At 42.9% G+C, this 19,181-nt stretch overlaps 1 protein-coding gene across 2 annotated transcripts in view; it reads left to right on the top strand.

Annotated features, from left to right (window-relative positions):
- The window catches only part of LOC122929447 (adhesion G protein-coupled receptor E1-like), a 46,736-nt gene extending 28,136 nt beyond the window's left edge, over window positions 1-18,600 (top strand). For both annotated transcript variants that reach the window (XM_044283020.1, XM_044283019.1), the window contains 12 exons: window positions 168-248; window positions 3,009-3,174; window positions 5,993-6,103; window positions 6,183-6,370; window positions 7,178-7,345; window positions 8,241-8,435; window positions 10,675-10,910; window positions 11,260-11,320; window positions 12,011-12,102; window positions 14,572-14,740; window positions 14,844-14,939; window positions 17,913-18,600. In XM_044283020.1, the coding sequence (XP_044138955.1) occupies window positions 168-248; window positions 3,009-3,174; window positions 5,993-6,103; window positions 6,183-6,370; window positions 7,178-7,345; window positions 8,241-8,435; window positions 10,675-10,910; window positions 11,260-11,320; window positions 12,011-12,102; window positions 14,572-14,740; window positions 14,844-14,939; window positions 17,913-17,975 (1,626 nt within the window). In that variant the 3' untranslated portion in view covers window positions 17,976-18,600. The remainder of the gene's footprint in view (window positions 1-167; window positions 249-3,008; window positions 3,175-5,992; window positions 6,104-6,182; window positions 6,371-7,177; window positions 7,346-8,240; window positions 8,436-10,674; window positions 10,911-11,259; window positions 11,321-12,010; window positions 12,103-14,571; window positions 14,741-14,843; window positions 14,940-17,912) is intronic.
- The last annotated feature ends 581 nt before the right edge of the window (window positions 18,601-19,181 follow it).

Genomic DNA, 19,181 nt, shown 5'->3' with positions numbered 1-19,181 from the left:
GCTACTGGGCCCTTACATTTCCTGCACCAGCAGCGTTAAGGCCTCATGAACATGGCTATTTTGGTAATATAACTAAGCAGTAGAGCTCCGCACAGAACACAACAGAAAAATAAGTGGGCATCATTTTTAAGATGAATTTTAAGACCTTCTAACTGATTTTCTTATAGCATCCGTCGTGCACGTTCTTAAAATCCTTTATGGCTATCACTGAAGAAACCTGTAAGAGAAATAGCACCAATCGTGTCCAGGTAAGTAAAGAACTGATCATATTTACACCATCCTTACTTTCCATTGTTTATCCATGGAGCAGAGGAGTAACTTGAAACTCCTGGACCCCAGTGCAAAATCTGTAACAGAGACCCAACTTACCATGTGCTATTTCTAATACTGGTGTCGTCATATGTGGCAGAGGAGGCTTTGGGCCCCCTCAGGCAACATGGTCCGGGTATGACTGCTACCTGTGCACCCTTTATAGCTACACCCTTGCAGTGGAGTAAATATTGTAATGCCCAGACTCATCTAAAATAAAAATAAATGAAGCAGCTTTTAAAAAAGGAATGACATTTACGTTTCAATCTTAATATTAAAGGGTTATTCACATCTGAATAGTTATTGCATATCCATTTATTCTTTAATTTCACCTCTATGAGAGTTCAGAAAATAACTGAATGAGCATTTTCAGCTGTTTTCAGAACTCCCTTAGGAATGAATGGAACGAGCTGTGCATATGCAGCCACTTCTCCATCCACAGCAGCTGTTATACTGGAGTGGAGGACCCCCATTCTCCAGATAGGTGCAAGTTCTACTTCTAATCCCATCCTGTGGATATGCTATAAACGTCCAGATTCCGAGACAAAAAAAATCTCAGAATTATGTGTATATGGCTATTAGCACAAGACATCTCCACTACTATCCATTTGGAGTTGTATGATACTATGGAAGGTCTGCAGTGACCGAAATATCTGGTATTGAACTATCAGCCCTACTAACATTATGCCAATGGTTACGGTATGTATCTGAACTTAGACTACTGAATAAAGGTAATTTCAAATTGCACGATTTGGGTATGCTGTGGGTGTTTTCTCAAGCACATGATGCCGGGAACACGTCATCCACAAGAGCCTCTACCCCAACATGAAGTGCAGGACACAACATCGGGAATATTTGTACAGCTTCGAGCAGACCTACAGTACAGACCAAAAGTTTGGACACACCTTCTTATTCAAAGAGTTTTCTTTATTTTCATGACTATGAAGGCATCAAAACTATAAATTAACACATGTGGAATTATATACATAACAAAAAAGTGTGAAACAACTGAAAATATGTCATATTCTAGGTTCTTCAAAGTAGCCACATTTTGCTTTGATTACTGCTTTGCACACTCTTGGCATTCTTTTGATGAGCTTCAAGAGGTAGTCACCTGAAATGGTCTTCGAACAGTCTTGAAGGAGTTCCCAGAGATGCTTAGCACTTGTTGGCCCTTTTGCCTTCACTCTGCGGTCCAGCTCACCCCAAACCATCTCTATTGGGTTCAGGTCCGGTGACTGTGGAGGCCAGGTCATCTGGCGCAGCACCCCATCACTCTCCTTCATGGTCAAATAGCCCTTACTTTCAACGTTTTCCCAATTTTTCGGACTGACTGACCTTCATTTCTTAAAGTAATGATGGCCACTCGTTTTTCTTTACTTAGCTGCTTTTTTTCTTGCCATAATACAAATTCTAAAAGTCTATTCAGTAGGACTATCAGCTGTGTATCCACCTGACTTCTCCACAATGCAACTGATGGTCCCAACCCAATTTATAAGGCAAGAAATACCACTTATTAAACCTGACAGGGCACACCTGTGAAGTAAAAACCATTTCAGGTGACTACCTCTTGAAGCTCATCAAGAGAATGCCAAGAGTGTGCAAAGCAGTAATCAAAGCAAAAGGTGGCTACTTTGAAGAACCTAGAATATGACATATTTTCAGTTGTTTCAATTTTTTTTGTTATGTATATAATTCCACATGTGTTAATTCATAGTTTTGATGCCTTCAGTGTGAATCTACAATTTTTTATAGTCATGAAAATAAAAAAACTCTTTGAATGAGAAGGTGTGTCCAAACTTTTGGTCTGTACTGTATATGTCTTCATGGTTAACAAACCCTTTGTTTGCATTCAGATCCTGCAGTCATGTCCTAAGCTAGCCATACACATAAGATAAGCATCTAGTACAAAGTGGCTAATGATCAGCAGAACCCATCTGATCGTGATAAAAACATGTTGTTTCTACCAAGGCCAAAAGTTTCCAACCTGGTAGATCCCATTTTCAGGGTACAGAAGCCTCATCTCATAAGAAATAGACCCTAATGGCAAGTGATTGGCTCCAAAGTCACCTCCTGGTGGGGTTGTCTTATGCTGCACCTTTTGATACCTTTGGTACCTTTGCAGCAATAATAGCAACTTTGGACTGTGGGCCAGTCCAAAGTTGCTACTTATAGCAAGAAGAGGAGGAAAAAGTAGTGGCGTAACACATGACTACATGCAGGGTTTGTTTGATGTCAGTAACTATAGAATCACATATACAGTCTACATACTGTAGGCACTGTATATGCAAAACAATTGGGAATTTTTATTAATTGCTATTTTCAAAGATGGTTCATTTTTCTCCTTGATTTAAATCTAGTTAAAAAAAAAATTTGATCACATGCTAGTAATTTTTGACCATTCAAAACTGTAGTTGAGAACTCTCGTTTATGACTGCTCTTCACTTAACCAAGTTAAGACCTTTAATACACTTCGTGGTACCTTTAAGGCTAATTAGAACCCGTGGAACAAAAAGACTCCCAGAATGGAAAGAAATTAGACTATTAGATGGAAAGGGTAGAATAATTTGGCTGATGTCTTAGGCCATTTATAATATACCATGTGAGGCAACACTCTTATTGTTGATGAAGTAGTTTTTTACTTCTTCTCCTAACATCATTGGTTTTATTAACTGTCCTAAATTTTCCCATCTCCATAGAACGTGGCATCTGAGATCACTAACCTTCTCAATCAAACTTTGAAAACATTGGACATCTTAGACCTCCAAACAGTTGTCTTTCCAATAATAGAGAATGTGGAAACTGCACTACTGGCATCTTTCTCTGCAGACCCCAGGAACCAACAAATAAGTACCTCTGAAATTGGCGAGTAGATAGACAATAATATCGATATACTTCTTGAGAGTAGGGAATATCTACTGATGTGAGAAAAAAGGTTAATGTGGTTGCAACTGACTCAAAAGGATGACTTTTTGGTAAACCTTTAACAGAACACCAATAGACCAACACTGGTACGAATATCTCAGATCTGAGATGTTTCCAAACATCTTTATAACCACATATCCTGACAACTGGGACTCGGGTATAGAATAACCATTATAGAGGTTTTTATGATATGTTTGATTCAACCAGTGCTGGCCTTAACTTAGACAGTACTCTTTGCAGTATGTTCTATTGATTCACCTCAATTATGGTATACCATATAGTGCCCAAATAACACTACCTTATCAAGTATCTAGGGAATACCCATGCCTTTTCATAGGTTCAAGCACCAAGTGTACATGCTTAGGTGCATGCTCAGGTCTTCAGGAACAGTAGGGACCCCTTTTAGTAGTGACAAGTGATGTGACCCTTAGGCTGGCCCTGAATTCACTTTAATGGAGTCTGTCACGTAAATTTCACTAATATAACAACAGCGATTGCCATCAGCACATTGTAAAAGCATTATAACCATAACTGTATGTCATCTGGGTGTTTATTACATGTCCACGAAAAGCACTTTTATTCCTATGGATAACGGCTACCAAGTGCCCATCTGGGCAGGCTTTCCTTTTCAAAGTGCTCAAGTACTTCCTCACTGTACGCTCCTCTCCTAACCTCCCAAGGCTTCCGTTCCTCTCCCCAGATGCCTTGGGGTGCATGGAATAAACACCCAGATGACATAAGGTTATGGTTATAATGCTTTTACAACATTTTGATGGCCATTGCTGGTTGTTATATTGGTGAAATTTACAGGACAGACTTACTTTAAATGGGTTTTCCGAGACTCCATAACTGATAACCTATCTTGAGGATAGGTCATCAGTATCTGATAGGTGAGGGCCCGACACCCGGGACCCCCATTGACCAGCTGTTTGAGAAGGCACCAGCACTCCTGTGAGCACTGCGACCTTCTCTCAGCTTTTCCTAGGCCAGTGATGAAATGTTCATCGGACACGTGGACTAGGCGCAGCTCAGCCCCATAAAAGTGAATGGGGTTGAGCACGAAACCATGCACAGCCTCTATACAATGTATACACGGTGCTGTGGTTGGAAAGCTGCGAGAAGGCTGCTGCACTCATAGAAATGCTGGTGCCTTCTCACACAGCTGATCGTCGGGGGTCCTGAGTGTCTGGACTGATGACCTGTCCAGGGAGTTATAAAGCTTTGGAAATCCCTTTTAAGGTGGTCATAGGCTGTATTACACTGCCCGCTGTACGTGCAGTGCGAGCGCCAAAGGATGATAACACTTTTAAATAAGCTGCTGAATTTAATGACCTGATATGGCACCTGGAAGTGCACATATTCCTACTGTGTAAATAAAATGCTGATGTAATATATGCAATAGTCCCAGAGGTGCATTTTTAGACCCTTGGTTGTCAGTAGAGTATGTACTGTATGTAGTCACAGGTGGTTACAGTTACATATATATTACCTATGCCCATAACTAAATTTCATTTTCAGTTTTCAATCTCCTGGTGAATAGATACTTTCCAGGACAGGAATAGTTTCTATCAAATCACTTTAAAATAAGTAGATCTGACATGGACTGCAAAAGTCTATGCAATTTTTAACAAACTCCACACCTGAGAGCAGGTACCTGCTCTCAGGTATGGAGTTTGTTAAAAAATGCATAGACTTTTGCAGTCTTACTTAAGGAGTATAAAGATCTAGAGGACGATGGCAGAGTAGTCCATCAACATCTATACCTTTACCCTACTTAATTAGCCAAAGAACACTTCCTGACATGTAATGGAAACAAGTCATTAGACTGGTGCACCTAGAACTTGTGTACTAGGATATGGAAGTACTGTATGTTCAATATGGATGATGGCCACGGGTAAAGCTCCTCCAGTTGGTGCCTTCTAAAAGATTTTAACAGTCCTGGAATGCCTGGTTAAAGAAGTAAGCTGTCACTGGCAGTGGTGTATCTTGGTTTTGTGCTGCCCTAGGCGAGACTAAACGCGGGCACCCCCCTAATATAAATTTGACCCACCCCTTCCTTGTTAAAAAACAATGTGCAGCTAGAGTTAGTACAGTATTAATCCCTCCCTAATTCTCCCCCCTCTAACCACCCAACGGGTCCCAACCCCCTTACCCCAAAAAACAACTAAGTAATAGATTTTTAGTGAATTACTGTAATTTAAGTACTTACAGTTTTTAAAGACAGCAGGCTCAGGGTTCAGTGCATTGGTGGCCTGGGCCTGGCCTCAGTGTTCACGATGACAGTGTGCAGGATCCGCTCTGCACTTGGAGGAGATAAGGCTCACCCTAGCGTTGCCGGCCCGTGACTCCACCTCCGTGTGACGTCACAACGGCAATGTGAGGACGCAAAAGGCAGGGGAGGTCGGGAGGAAGTCAGGAGGGGGAGGAAGTACGTTTTTCAACTCCTTCACTATGCGGCGCCGGCGATGCCGCTCACATAATGAAGGATCGGACAAGGGGCAAAAAATATATTTAGCATATTGTGTAACTATCACTAAGCAAACAAGGCATTTTGCCGCCCCCTTTTCAAGTGCCGCCCTAGGCAAATGCCTTGTTTGCCTTGTGATAGATACACCCCTGGTCACTGGTGTAGTAGACAAGAAGGAGGCTTCACAACATATTTTGATGCATTGTTGTCTAGAATAAGATGACTAGTAATATCTCACAAGGTTTACCATAGCACACATGATCATAAACCCAAATAATCTATCTCCTATAGAGGCTGAGATGAAAGTTACTCCTGACCATTGTGGTAAAAGTTCTTCCTTTAACTTAAGAGTCCTTGGCAACGAAATGCAAGTCCCGTGTTCACTTACGAACTTCGAAAATGGTAAGTGTAGAGTCAACTGTACTAACTATACACATATCTTAATCATATATTTATTCTGTCATATGTATGTGTTTGTTAGGTGGAGCCATGTTTATCTTATACAAAGGTATCAACGACAAGTTAAATGGCAGTATTCTTGCATCGTTTGGGAATCCTGATCATATAACTACAGAAGAAGTGATCTCCTCATTGGTTGGTGGAGCTATCACACTTTCCAATACAGAGAACCTAGACCCTCCAGTGACCTTTACTCTGAAACATATGACGGTCAGTGGAATAATGTATAAACATTTATATCATCATTACTAGTGGCAGTATGGCATTTATTTTTTTAGCCTTGAGTTGTATGGTTGCCATGGATAAGATTAATAAACTGATTTGGACAAATGAATACTTCACTCCTCAGGTAGTCCTTATACACATGGCAGAGATGTTTGCACAGTCTGTACAAAGGTTCAATGAGCCACGGAATCTCATTACTAGAGACCATAGCCACTCCATGTGCCAACTTATGGTACTGTGTGTGGTAGCATGTTTTAGGGATATTCATTCCTAGAAAATTGCCAGGGCTGATTCATAGAAGTCTAGGGGTGATGTGTGACTGCTTCACACAACTCTGAGGTAATACATAATTGTACATGACCTCTTTGTACATGATTACTTTCTTAGGACAGCATGCCCTCAGGATTCACATATATTAACATGGATAAATTGCCTGATTTAGTCCAGGGAATTTAGATGGTCTTCAATGAAGATCTATGTGATCATGAATGACTGGGGTTGGTATATTTTTTTTCCTGAACATTAAAGCATCTTGACATTGCAATGAAGAAATGATTATCTGTCTTGGACATTGTCATGGCATTTGGACCTGACAAAAGTGTACCTTGTGCTATTTTATACAATCCATAGGTAGGTAGAGGACCTAGTTATATTTACTGGACTTATAGCTAGGCCCTTGGTATACAATGAGGGTCTGTATGTACATTTTATAAATATAAATTCTTTTTTGATCCATAATGCTTTGATAAAACCGTTGTGAGATAATAGCATTGTCTGCATTTTTACATATAGGCTGTGAAGCCACTCTACACTTTGCGGTGTGTATTTTTGGACACACAAAATAATGTCTGGTCAACCCATGGATGTGAAAGTCAGCAGTCAGAGCAAGCGAACAGTACACGTTGTGTCTGCAGACATCTCTCCACCTTTGCTGTCATCATGGCACCCACCAAAATTCAGGTGATATATAAAGGCATATATATTGCTTGACTCATTACCCTCTTTATTATTATTTAGGAGCCTATGGACATCAGACAATCTGAATAATGTGTAACTGGCTGCCAGACACACCAGTGTAGCTTTAGGGAATGTGGATTTGCAGTTGTGCTTGATTCCTGGCACAAGAGAAAGGCCAAAGACCCTCTGCCACTTAAGATGTCAGTATCATAAAAGGCACATGATAAGTGGGGGTCCCCAGGAACATTAAATATTTTGATTGGACAAACCCTCCAACTGGACTCCTCATTCAGCTATATCCCATCTGCTCACCTTCTTCAATTTTTTTGTCAGACAACTATCCTATGTCCATGGTCTATTAATCATTTAAGTTGACAAAACAAATATAATTTGTCATGTAGGGATTCATGTTCCGAAAGGATGGGCCATATAAAGTTCAAAGCTATCTACAATTTTTATTTTCAGAAATATATGATCTGTATGAATTCCTATTAGCACATGTTACATGTGGAATATATTAGCCTTGGCCGATGCATTCATTGGAAAATCCTTGGTGTTGTACAACAGGAGTCACCATGTTCTCCTAGCTAAACAGAGAATGGAAGAATGTGTAGAAGACTGAGGGATGGGTGAATGGAAAGTCCATACAATTGGCTAGTTATATAATGTATAGCACATATAGAGCCTTCAAACCCTGTGAAAACTGAAAACCAATAATCCACATAGCGTGTGATCTAGCGGTCAGAAAACACATCATATTCTTATGGACTCTTAGGTAACTGGTTACACAAGCAATGCATTTCAAAAGATCAGCTTTTGCAAGAATATTCAAGTTAATTTCATGTATCTGATGGTGTACAATATCACTTCTAAACCATTATTGTTTTTTCAACTACAGGTGGACGATGGCTTAAAAATTCTCTCTATTATTGGCCTCAGTATTTCTCTTGTCTGTCTCTTTCTCACTTTTCTCACCTTTATACTCTGTCGGCCCCTAAGAAGCGCTCACACTTCTGTTCTAACAGTTCTCTGTGGATGTCTGTTCTTGGGCCAACTACTCGTTTTGGTGGGTCTTCAACAAACCAGGAATAAGGTAACTATTTTAGAAATGTAAAGTACTGTGAGTCTTGTACAACCAATGAAGGTGTCTCCAACTTCTCCTTCAGGCCTCAGTAACACTTCAGCATCTTGCTAACATTGTAGGACTCTAAAGAGCATAAGATCTTAATTCTCAATCCCTTTTGGCAAAGAGACCCACACTGATTATAATCTCATGCTATAGCGTGATATAAACCGTTTTCCAAGTTTATTTGTTAACTAGATATTAGCGAATCGGTTCTAAACAAACTGACTTCGTTATGAAGTTTCCAAAAGGTTAGGATTCTAGAGGATCGAAAAATTTTGCTATTTGTTTTTGGGGCAAATCATTTAATAAGGTATCCGCCACTTTACAAACCAGACAGCACAGCAGGGCAGGCAAGATGAAGAAGGTGGAATTTATAACCCTGGGGACTATACTGACACATATGATAGGCACCATTTAAGATCAAGAAGTCACTGAGAATATCAAACTATTTAGACCAGTGATACATATGATACTCCCGAAGATAATTAATAACAGGTAAGGTGTGAAGGTCACCCACAATAAAGCTCCCCCTTCAGGTGTCCCAATGCCTTTCCCCCGTTGAAGGGTTCCTCAAGCAACGATGCCACCACAACAAACCTATATTAAACAGAACTGTCAAATTAAAAACATAATTCAAATGGAAGCTACAAATAAACCAGACAAAGAAATGCTCCACAGATAAGTAGTCCCAGGTTGGGTGGTCAAATGATCAGGGCAATAACCCTTACCCAGGGCAATACAGATCCTCCAAATACCTCCAGCTGGGGAGATTAGGTATTAAGTCCTCTGGAATAAATCCAATGTTTTTAACTACAGGGGGGGCCATTGATACAGATGTTGGTGATATTAGGAGCTCACAAAAGACAATCATACCTTCCCCCCCCCACACACACACACACACACACACACACACACAGAGCTTCATGTATTTATAGGTGAATAGACCAGTGATGGGGCACTGGATCACATTCCTGATAGTTCAATGTAATAGTCTAACATTGATAGCCTTTTAAGGAAGAGAATGATGACCTAACATCAGACTAGACAATCGATGGATATATGTCATCCTTCTAAGGCCTATCACACGGGCGTCACGTGTGAGGGCCGAGATAGGATGCGGGTGCGTAGCGGGAAAATGTGGGATTTTTCAGCGCGAGTGCAAAGCGTTTTAATGCGTTTTGCACGCCAATGAGAAAAATCTGCTTGTTTGGTACCCAGACCCGAACCCGGACTTCTTCACAGAAGTTCGGGTTCGGGGTTGGGTAAATTTTATTATTTTCCTTTATAAAATGGCTATAAGGGAAAATAATAGAATTCTTAATACAGAATGCTAAGTAAATTAGAGATGGAGGGGTTAAAAAAAAATAAACTAAAAATTCAACTCACCTCATCCACTTGTTTGCGCAACCCGGCTTATCTTCTTTTTTCTTCTTTGAGGACCTGGGAGAAAAGGACCTTTGGTGACGTCACTGCGCTCATCACATGGTCCATTACCATGGTGATGGATCATGTGATGGACCATGTGATGAGCGCAGTGACATCACCAAAGGTCCTTTTCTCCCAGGTCCTCAAAGAAGAAAAAAGAAGAGAAGCCAGGCTGGGCGAACAAGTGGATGAGGATTAATATTTTTTTTTAACCCCTCCATCCCCAGTTTACTTAGCATTCTGTATTAAGAATGCTATTATTTTCCTTTATAACCATGTTATAAGGGAAAATAATAAAGATCCCGATCGTCACCTAGCAACCATGCGTGAAAATCGCACCTGATGATTCCTTCCTGATAATTGCCGGCCTGTGTAAAGTTATTCTCGGAGAGTGACAGAGAGATACATTTTAGCTAGGTTACAAGTGTCAGTGTAGTGTGCCACTGTATAATACAGTCAGGCTGCCAATCACTTTTTAGTGAGTGCTGCAGCAGCATTTAAAGCTATCCCTCTCAATTTTTATTCATGTGTATCACCCCACTGTACAGCACATAGTTCACATAAGTCACAGGCACAAATATTTTTCAATATTAATCCTGGTGCTGATACATTACTAGTGCTGTCTTGATACGCATCTTTTCCTGGCAATCAGGGCACTTTTAATTCTGGTTGAATTTAGTGAGATCTTGGAAGACCAATTTATATGTAGTGGATCAAAAATGAATTTCTAAAAAAATTTAATCTGTATTTTTTATCTTAACCCCTTTTGTCTTTATTTCAGATCCTCTGTTCGGTTATTGCAGGCAGTCTGCAGTTCCTCTTCCTCTGTGCATTCTGTTGGATGTCCCTCGAAAGCATCCTTCTCTTCATGACTGTCCGAAACCTGCAAGCTATAAATTATATGAACTCTCAACGCTCTTACTTCCCATATGTCTGTTTGATTGGGTTTGGAATCCCTGTCATCATAATGATTATATCAGCATCGTTATATCCAGACATCTATGGGGATCAGACACAGTAAGTTCCATAATACACAGAATAACAACAATAACCCTGGGTGTCAGTCGGGAACTGATCAGTTAGCAAGTAGGCAATACCTGAAAGCTATATAGTCCTGAAGAGCCCACCAGAGCCCTACATATAGGGCAGATTCTTTAACACTCAATTGCAGTGTCATCACTAGAACAAGCTTAGGTGGCCTTAGTCTCCTGTGTCGGTGAAGGCCATTGTAGAGAGTGCAGTCTTTTCTGTGCCACCATCTTCCCTGATTTACCTTCCTAGGAAACCTTATTATTATGAGAAAAGACCAATGAATTCATGAAAAGATAACGATGACCAGTTGGGTTTCTTTTCTTTTTGCCTTTAGTTGTTGGATCAAAATAAGTCACATCTGGAGTTTCCTTGGACCAGTCAGTATATTTATCTCAGTGAGTATATATTTTACCTCAGCTCCCTTGTTAGATCTTGATCAGGGGCGTAACGATCTCGATCGCAGAGGGTGCGACCGCGACCGGGCCCGGCAGCCCCGCAAAGTGATTTTAATGGCCAGTCCGGGCCCCTGTGCCTGGCCAGCGGTGCAGCACTACGTAGTTAGTCCTAACCTTACCCACCCATACCCTCTCCGGCGCTGCACCTCTTGCTGAGATGATCCTGCGAGACCCGTGAACTCAGGGCCGGGTCTCGCGGGATCACGAGGGATGACGCGGCACACGCCGGCTTTATACTCACGGCTGGCAGTGGCGGCAGTGCGGCACACCACACTTCCACTTGATAAACGTAATGGTCGACACGACCACGAGTCACGACAGCTCACTGCCCTGCCACACCGGCCATGTGAGGGCGGGGCACGGCACTGGCAGCAAATCCCTCATACTTAGGGGCCCGGCCCCGGGGGCAAAATCATGAAATATAGGGCAAAAAATGTAATATATACAGAGGGGGAAAAAATTTGAATATATATAAAGAGGGGGCAAAATGGAAATATATACAGGGGGCAAAATGTAATATATACAAAGGGGGAAAATGGATATATATACAGAGGGGGAAAAATAGAATATATATACAGAAGGCGCAAAAAATGAAATATATATACTCGTCTACTACTCTCTCTCTTTTAGATTAATTTCATTCTCTTGGTCCTCACATTCTGGCTCCTCAGAAAGAAGTTGGCATCTCTAAACTCGAATGTCTCTACCCTAAAACATACCCGGTAAGCCAAAGAGAGTGAAACCAGAAGACAAGTGTGAACAGTGTAGCTCCATTTTTACTAAGTGATGGCCTTCAGCAAGTGGCATTTATCATGTACAGAAAGTTAATACAAGGCACTTACTAATGTATTGTGATTGTCCATATTGCTTCCTTTGCTGACAGGATTTATTTTTCTTTCACATTATACACTGCTCGTTTCCAGTGAACAGAGCTATGTACAGTAGTTCTGGCACCTACTTCCGGGGCTGGAGCTACACCCAAACAGCTGATTGGCAAGGGTGCCAAGTGTTGGAGCCCTGCTGATCCGCTAGTGATGGCCTACCCTGAGCTGATTTTCATTATGTGTCTATTGCACAATGTTGAAAAATATGATGATCTGAGCTTTTTAATGTTATTTTATATTACCTAAAGCTGTATTACTGTGGACATCATTGTGTTATAGATTGTGTAGATTTTAGCCATTTGTGTATGGATAACCCCTATTCCTCAGGATAGGTCATCCATATCTGATCAGTGGGGCACGATTCCCTACACCGCCGATGATGATCTGTTTGAAGAGGCTGCGGTACTCTATTGCCTCTTCTTAGGCTACTTTCACACTTGCGGCAGAGTGATCCGGCAAGCAGTTACGTCACTGGAACTGCCTGCCGGATCCGGCAATCTGCATGTAAACGGAAAGTATTTGTAGACGGATCCGGATCAGCATGCGTAGACCGGAAGGACGGATCCGGCATTGCGGTATTTTGAATGCCGGATCCGGCACTAATACATTCCTATGGAAGTGTTCAGTTTTTTGGGCCGGAGATAAAACCGTAGCATGCTGCGGTTTTATCTCTGTCCTGATCAGTCAAAAAGACTGAACTGAAGACATCCTGATGCATCCTGAACGGATTACTCTCCATTCAGAATGCATGGGGATGAAACTGATCAGGATTCTTCCGGTTAAGGGCTCTTTCACACTTGCGTTCTTGTCTTCCGGCATAGAGTTCCGTTGTCGGTGCTCTATGCCGGAAGAATCCTGATCAGTTTTATCCCAATGCATTCTGAATGGAGTGAAATCCGTTCAGGATGCATCAGGATGTCTTCAGTTCCGGACCGCAACGTTTTTTGGCCGGAGAAAATACCGCAGCACGCTGCGCTTTTTGCTCCGGCCAAAAATCCTGAAGACTTGACGCAAGGCCGGATCCGGAATTAATGCCCATTGAAAGGCATTGATCCGGATCCGGCCTTAAGCTAAACGTCGTTTCGGCGCATTGCCGGATCCGACGTTTAGCTTTTTCTCAATGGTTACCATGGCTCCCGGGGCGCTCCAGAGTGACGTCAGGGCGCCCCACGCGCATGGATGACGTGATCGCATGGCACGTCATCCATGCGCATGGGGCGCTCTGACGTCACTCTGGAGCGCCCCGGGAGCCGCGCGGACTGTAAGTATACCGCTCCCCGCTCCCCACTACTACTATGGCAACCAGGACTTTAATAGCGTCCTGGCTGCCATAGTAACACTGAAAGCATTTTGAAGACAGATCCGTCTTCAAATGCTTTCAGTACACTTGCGTTTTTCCGGATCCGCCGTGTAATTCCGGCAAGTAGAGTACACGCCGGATCCGGACAACGCAAGTGTGAAAGAGGCCTTAGGCTGGTGGCGTTAAGTTAATCGGTCACATTGTGCCTGGTGCAGCACAGTCCCATTCAAGTGCACGGGGCTAGGCTGCAATACCAAGTACAGCCACTATACAACATATGGTGCTGTGCTTGGTAAGCTATATAGAGGCTAGCACTGCGGCCCTTTTCAAACAACTGGAGGAGCCCCTGCTATCAGATATTGATGACCTATATAATAGGCCAGTGATGGCTGACCTTCGGCTCTCCAGCTGTGGTGAAACTACGACTCCCAGCATGCTCCATTCCTATGGAGTTTTGAGAACGGCCAAGCAAGTGTGCATCTTGGGAGTTGCAGTTTTACCACAGCTGGAGTGCCGGAGGTTAACCATCACAGTAATAGGAGATCCCAGAAAACACCTTTAGGGTTCATGCACATGGCCATTGCCCATTCGTGCCCGTATTGAGGCCCGAAAACAGCGGGTCTGCAATATACGGGCACCGGCCGCGTGCACACCGTATCATAGATGCAGACCCATTCTCTTGAATTGATCCGCAATCTGGGAGACACAGTATGGTGCGCAGTAGCGCATGCACTACTTTTTTGCGGTGCGGACCGTCGAATGCGGATCATGGACCCCATTCAAGTACTGCGTCCGCATACGACGACCCTACAGTCGGTGCCCGTTCGTGTGCATGAGCCCTTAAGGGGCATACAGGTGAATTTTGAAAGACATAGTTCTGGGAAATGCGAGTAGTTAGCAGGTTATGTGATGTGATAAGGAGGGGGCGTTATGGAGCTTGATGAGAGTTAATGGCAGTTAGTCAGAATATATGTAAAAACATCATTTAACCCTTGCTCTCTCCACAGCCTATTGACATTCAAGGCCTTGTCCCAGCTCTTCATACTAGGTTGTACGTGGCTCATCGGCCTCTTTCAGTTCGGATCTGGCTCCATTGTTGCATCTTACATCTTCACCATCTGCAACAGTCTCCAAGGATTGTATATCTTCCTTGTACACTGTCTGCTCAACCGCCAGGTCATGTAACTTTCATCACCCATTATTTTCAACAATCTTTCCCATATGATCTCACTCTCCATTAGGGTTTCTGAAAATAATAATATAATTCCTTTACTTTTAGGTACGGGAAGAGTACAGGAAAGGATTTCACAGGCTTTGGTCTAGGACGACCCTTTCAGAAACGACTGCTAGTACTGTGCAAATGACTATGAAACCAGTAAGTCTTAGGGTGGTGTCATTTTTTGAGCCATAGCTAGAAGTGGATCTAGCAAGAGGAGAAGTATACATCCATGCCACCCTCCTTTATGTTTCCCATTTCCTTCCATCCAGTGGCGTAACATAGAGAAGTAAGGGCCCCATAGCAAGGATCAAACCAGGCCCCCCACACAGGACAGAAGGGTTTCCGCCTAAACCCTTTTCAATGACATTTTCCCACTGCCTAATTTGCTAAAAGTTGTTCCTTTAGAAGGTAAAGTCCTGACCAAGTTTTCTCCCCCAGTAGAAGAGGAGATGATCCCAACTAAGACTGGGCCCCCTCTTGCCCTGGGCCCTATAGCAGTTGCATGGTCTGCCGCTATGGTAGTGACGCCCCCTGATTCCATCCGACTTCTCACTTCTAATCACAAAAACTGCCACCAAAAGCTGTGTGTGACAGAACGCCTAGTATTGTCTCATACTCTTCTCTGCTGAGTATAGTAGTAGCATGTCTATCTAGGTCATTATAGTTGCAAATACTTTTTCATCCATTTATTCAATAATCCTAATTTAAAATTCAGTTAAACAAATCCTTTAAAAGGGTTGTCTAGGGTTGTTTTTATTTTTTTTATTTCTCCCCACCCCTTGGTAGCGAAGAGAAGATCTATACTAACCTGCTCCCCACCACTCTGTTCCAGCAATGTGGCTCCTGGGCTGTCTTCACTGGATTTGCTGTCCCTACCTGTCAGCTTCCGTATGGGTGGGGTCATGTCCGCCACTGCATCCAATCATTGGACTCAGCAGTGACATGAGTGGACCATGACCCAGTACGACCTGCTGCTTGATAGCCCATCACCACTGAGGCCAGTAATTGGCTGCAGTGGTGCACATGAACCCGTGCGTGTGGGCATTGAGAGACAGGGACTGGGTGACCAGTGAAGACAGCCTGGATGCCATGGAGTTGGAATGGAGCAGAAGGGACCAGGTGAACGTAGAGCTCTTCACAAGCACCACTGGGTGGGGAAGAATTTAAAAATGAAAATCCTGAACAACCCCTTTAAGGGTCACCTTCAGCCTAAAACCCTAAGCCCATAATTATATTTTCCAGACCTTAAAGGGGTTGTCCAGCCATTAATATTGATGACCTATTGTCAGGATAGGTCATCAATATCTAAACGGTGGGGGTCCGACTCCCGTCACCCCCGCCGATCAGCTGTTTGAAGAGTAGACGACACTCCATGCGAGCGCCGCTTTCTCATGATTACACTACGTCTTGTCTCCTGTGGACCAGTGGCGTGGTGTAATTACAAGCACAAGTGAATGGAGCGGGTACAAGACGAAGTGCAGTGTAATGAAGAGGAAGCACGGAGCACCGCATCTTCCTTAAACAGCTGTCGGACCCCAGCCGATTAGATATTGATGACCGATCTTGACTATAGGTCAACAATATTAACGGGTGGACAACCCCTTTAAGATCTTGAGTTGTCCACTTACATTAAGGTTGTAGGTAGTGTTGAGCAGTTACTTCACCGAATTTCACAAAGAAATTAGCTTTGTGACTAATTACTTTCACGGGCACAATGTCAGATGCCACGTTCATCACTGATCGCGGCATTGGAGATTAACATTGAGGGCTTTCAGGGGTTAATCCAGTAAAAAAAAAAAAAAATACTCACCTTATCCATTTGATCGTGTAGAGGCCGCCATGGCCGTCTTGATTAAAGACATTGCGCAAAATCTCGCGCAGAGACGTGATGACATCATCACACTGGCAGGAAGGGTGACATCATATGTCACCGCACGTGAGATTTTAGGCGGTATATTTAATCAAGATGGCCACAGCAGCGTCTTCGCGTGCAAATGGAAGAGGTGAGTATGTTTTTTATTTTTTCCGCCATTTGAGGGAAAATTTATTCATTACCCTGAAACGCGAGGAAACTCAGCTTCACAAGAGATCAAATTTTTCCTGAAATTCGTATCAAAATCAATTTGTTTGACTTCAATTCGCTCAACACTGGTTGTAGGCATTCTATTCAGCCTGTTATTAATAACATGGGTTTTAAAGGCTTTATGGTGATACCCACTGATTTCCTAAATTGGTTAAAGGGGTTGGTCCAGAATAACAAATTAGAACATCCACAGGGAGAGGTGATAAGTGTCTGATCGGTGGGAGTCCAACTGCTGGAAACTACCGATACTCCTTTTAAACGGAGTGGTGGTCAGGCATGCTCAATACCACTTCATTCAAAATCTATGACATTGCCGGAGATAGTCGAGTGCTGTACCCGGCCATATTGGACAGTGCCTTACACTCTGAATGGAGCACCAGTGCACATGGTTGCTCCTCAATTTAAACAGGGGGTCCAATTTTCATGATTGGTAAGGGTCCAGGGGCGTAACTAGAAATGACTGGGCCCCTCAGCAAATTTTTAAACGGGCCCCTGACCCCCAAGCAACTTCTTCGCTACCCCCTCCTATTGTGGGAGCTGAAGTAGTTGGCCATAATGGCTGTCACCCTGGTCCCAGATATATTTAAAGACGATCTCTCAACTCTCCTGACTTGTCTGCTTTGGTAAATACTTGTATTCCTTATGAAATGACAATATTTTCCTAGAATTGTGCTCTTCCTGTGTTATTCCTCCTGGAACTGTATGAATAAGTAGACAACTAGATTTTACCATTCCCCTTGTCCGTGAGGCTTGTCCCTACACGTTCACACTCTCCAATCCGCATCAGCAGTGTCAGACTTTACTAGGGACACACCCTATTGACAATGGAAAAGGTAACACCCAGTTGTTGGTTTACTAAAAGATTTCAGGAGGAATAAAAAAGGGATTTACTAAAACAGATATGTTAGGAGAGCTGACTGGTCTTCTTTCTTGTGCCATCTAGTATCACCTTGTAGACCTCTCTAGTCTATAATAGATTTTATATGAATACATATACATAGCTGTATTACTCAATCACCCAGTAATGCATTGTGACACCTTCACAGACCTCAGAGGCATCAAGAGAAGATCATCTGCACATCTTGGAGGACAAGGAATGCTCAGACTGAATGGACTTCTCCACCTGTACATCATCAAGCTCATAGAGCTAAATATGAACAATTAGAAGAAGACATTAGGACAAGAACAAATAAGCACCTCCCTGGGGTCAAGACAACAAAATTGTAGTGGAGAAGACCAAGGGTCCAAGGAAATGATTGTGAGGACCAGCCTCCATCTATACAGAACATCTGCACTTTTGCTAGCATTGTAATATTTGCTGTCATACAGGCCATCTCACCAATAAGAACTGAATAGGTCATCTTCTGCTGGACCTTTGGGGCCCATTATTGTGTCAGAGCCTGAGCTCACCTGAGGTTTCTGTGGTACCCTGACAGACATGTCCAATCCTATGGTCAAACTATTTGCCAGGATACATTGTCAACTGAGATATCCCCGAGGAACAAACAGGAACATTTTCAGATCAGACAAGTTTGCCCATGAAGTCCACGATACTGTATATGCAAAAAAAATGACTTTGTTTTAAAAGTTATTATAGGTTAAAAAAAAACAAAGGGTCCATCAAGTTCAGGCTTTCCCAGTGCAATGATATCACATTAGTTGTTAGGTTAATTGACCCCTTAAAGGGGTCCTCTCACTTCAGCAAGTGGCATTTATCATGTAGAGGAAGTTAAGGCTAGGTCTACACGACGACATTTGTCGCGCGACATTTTGTTGCACCAATGTCGCGCAACAATTTTTATAATGGCAGTCTATGGTGTCGCACTGCAACATGCGACATGCTGCGACTGCGACGCGACAGTCGCAGAAAATCCATTCAAGATGGATTTTTCTGCGACTGTCGCGTCGCAGGCGCAACATGTCGCATGTTGCAGTGCGACACCATAGACTGCCATTATAAAAATTGTCGCGCGACGTTAGTGCAACAAAATGTCGCGCGACAACTGTTGCGCCCTATCTGTCGCGCGACTTTTTGTTGCGCGACAAATGTCGTCGTGTAGACCTAGCCTAATACTTATGTACTGTGATTGTTCATATTGCTTCCTTTGCTGGCTCGATTAATTGTTCCATCACATTATACACTGCTCATATCCAGGGGTTATGGCCACCGCTGCAGAGCAGATGCAAGATGGTCCTAGACAGGAGCTGCTGCACATGTATTCCTATGTGCACTCCCGCGGCGGTCCTGGCCACCAGAGACGCGTTGCTTTTCACTTTTTTGTGCAAGCACGGCCACCACTGCTGGATTGCAGGGT

Source organism: Bufo gargarizans, chromosome 2 (assembly GCF_014858855.1).
Source record: "Bufo gargarizans isolate SCDJY-AF-19 chromosome 2, ASM1485885v1, whole genome shotgun sequence".
Lineage (NCBI taxonomy): Eukaryota > Metazoa > Chordata > Amphibia > Anura > Bufonidae > Bufo > Bufo gargarizans.
Note: the sequence above shows the minus strand (reverse complement) of the source record. Positions and strands in the feature narration are given on the sequence as shown.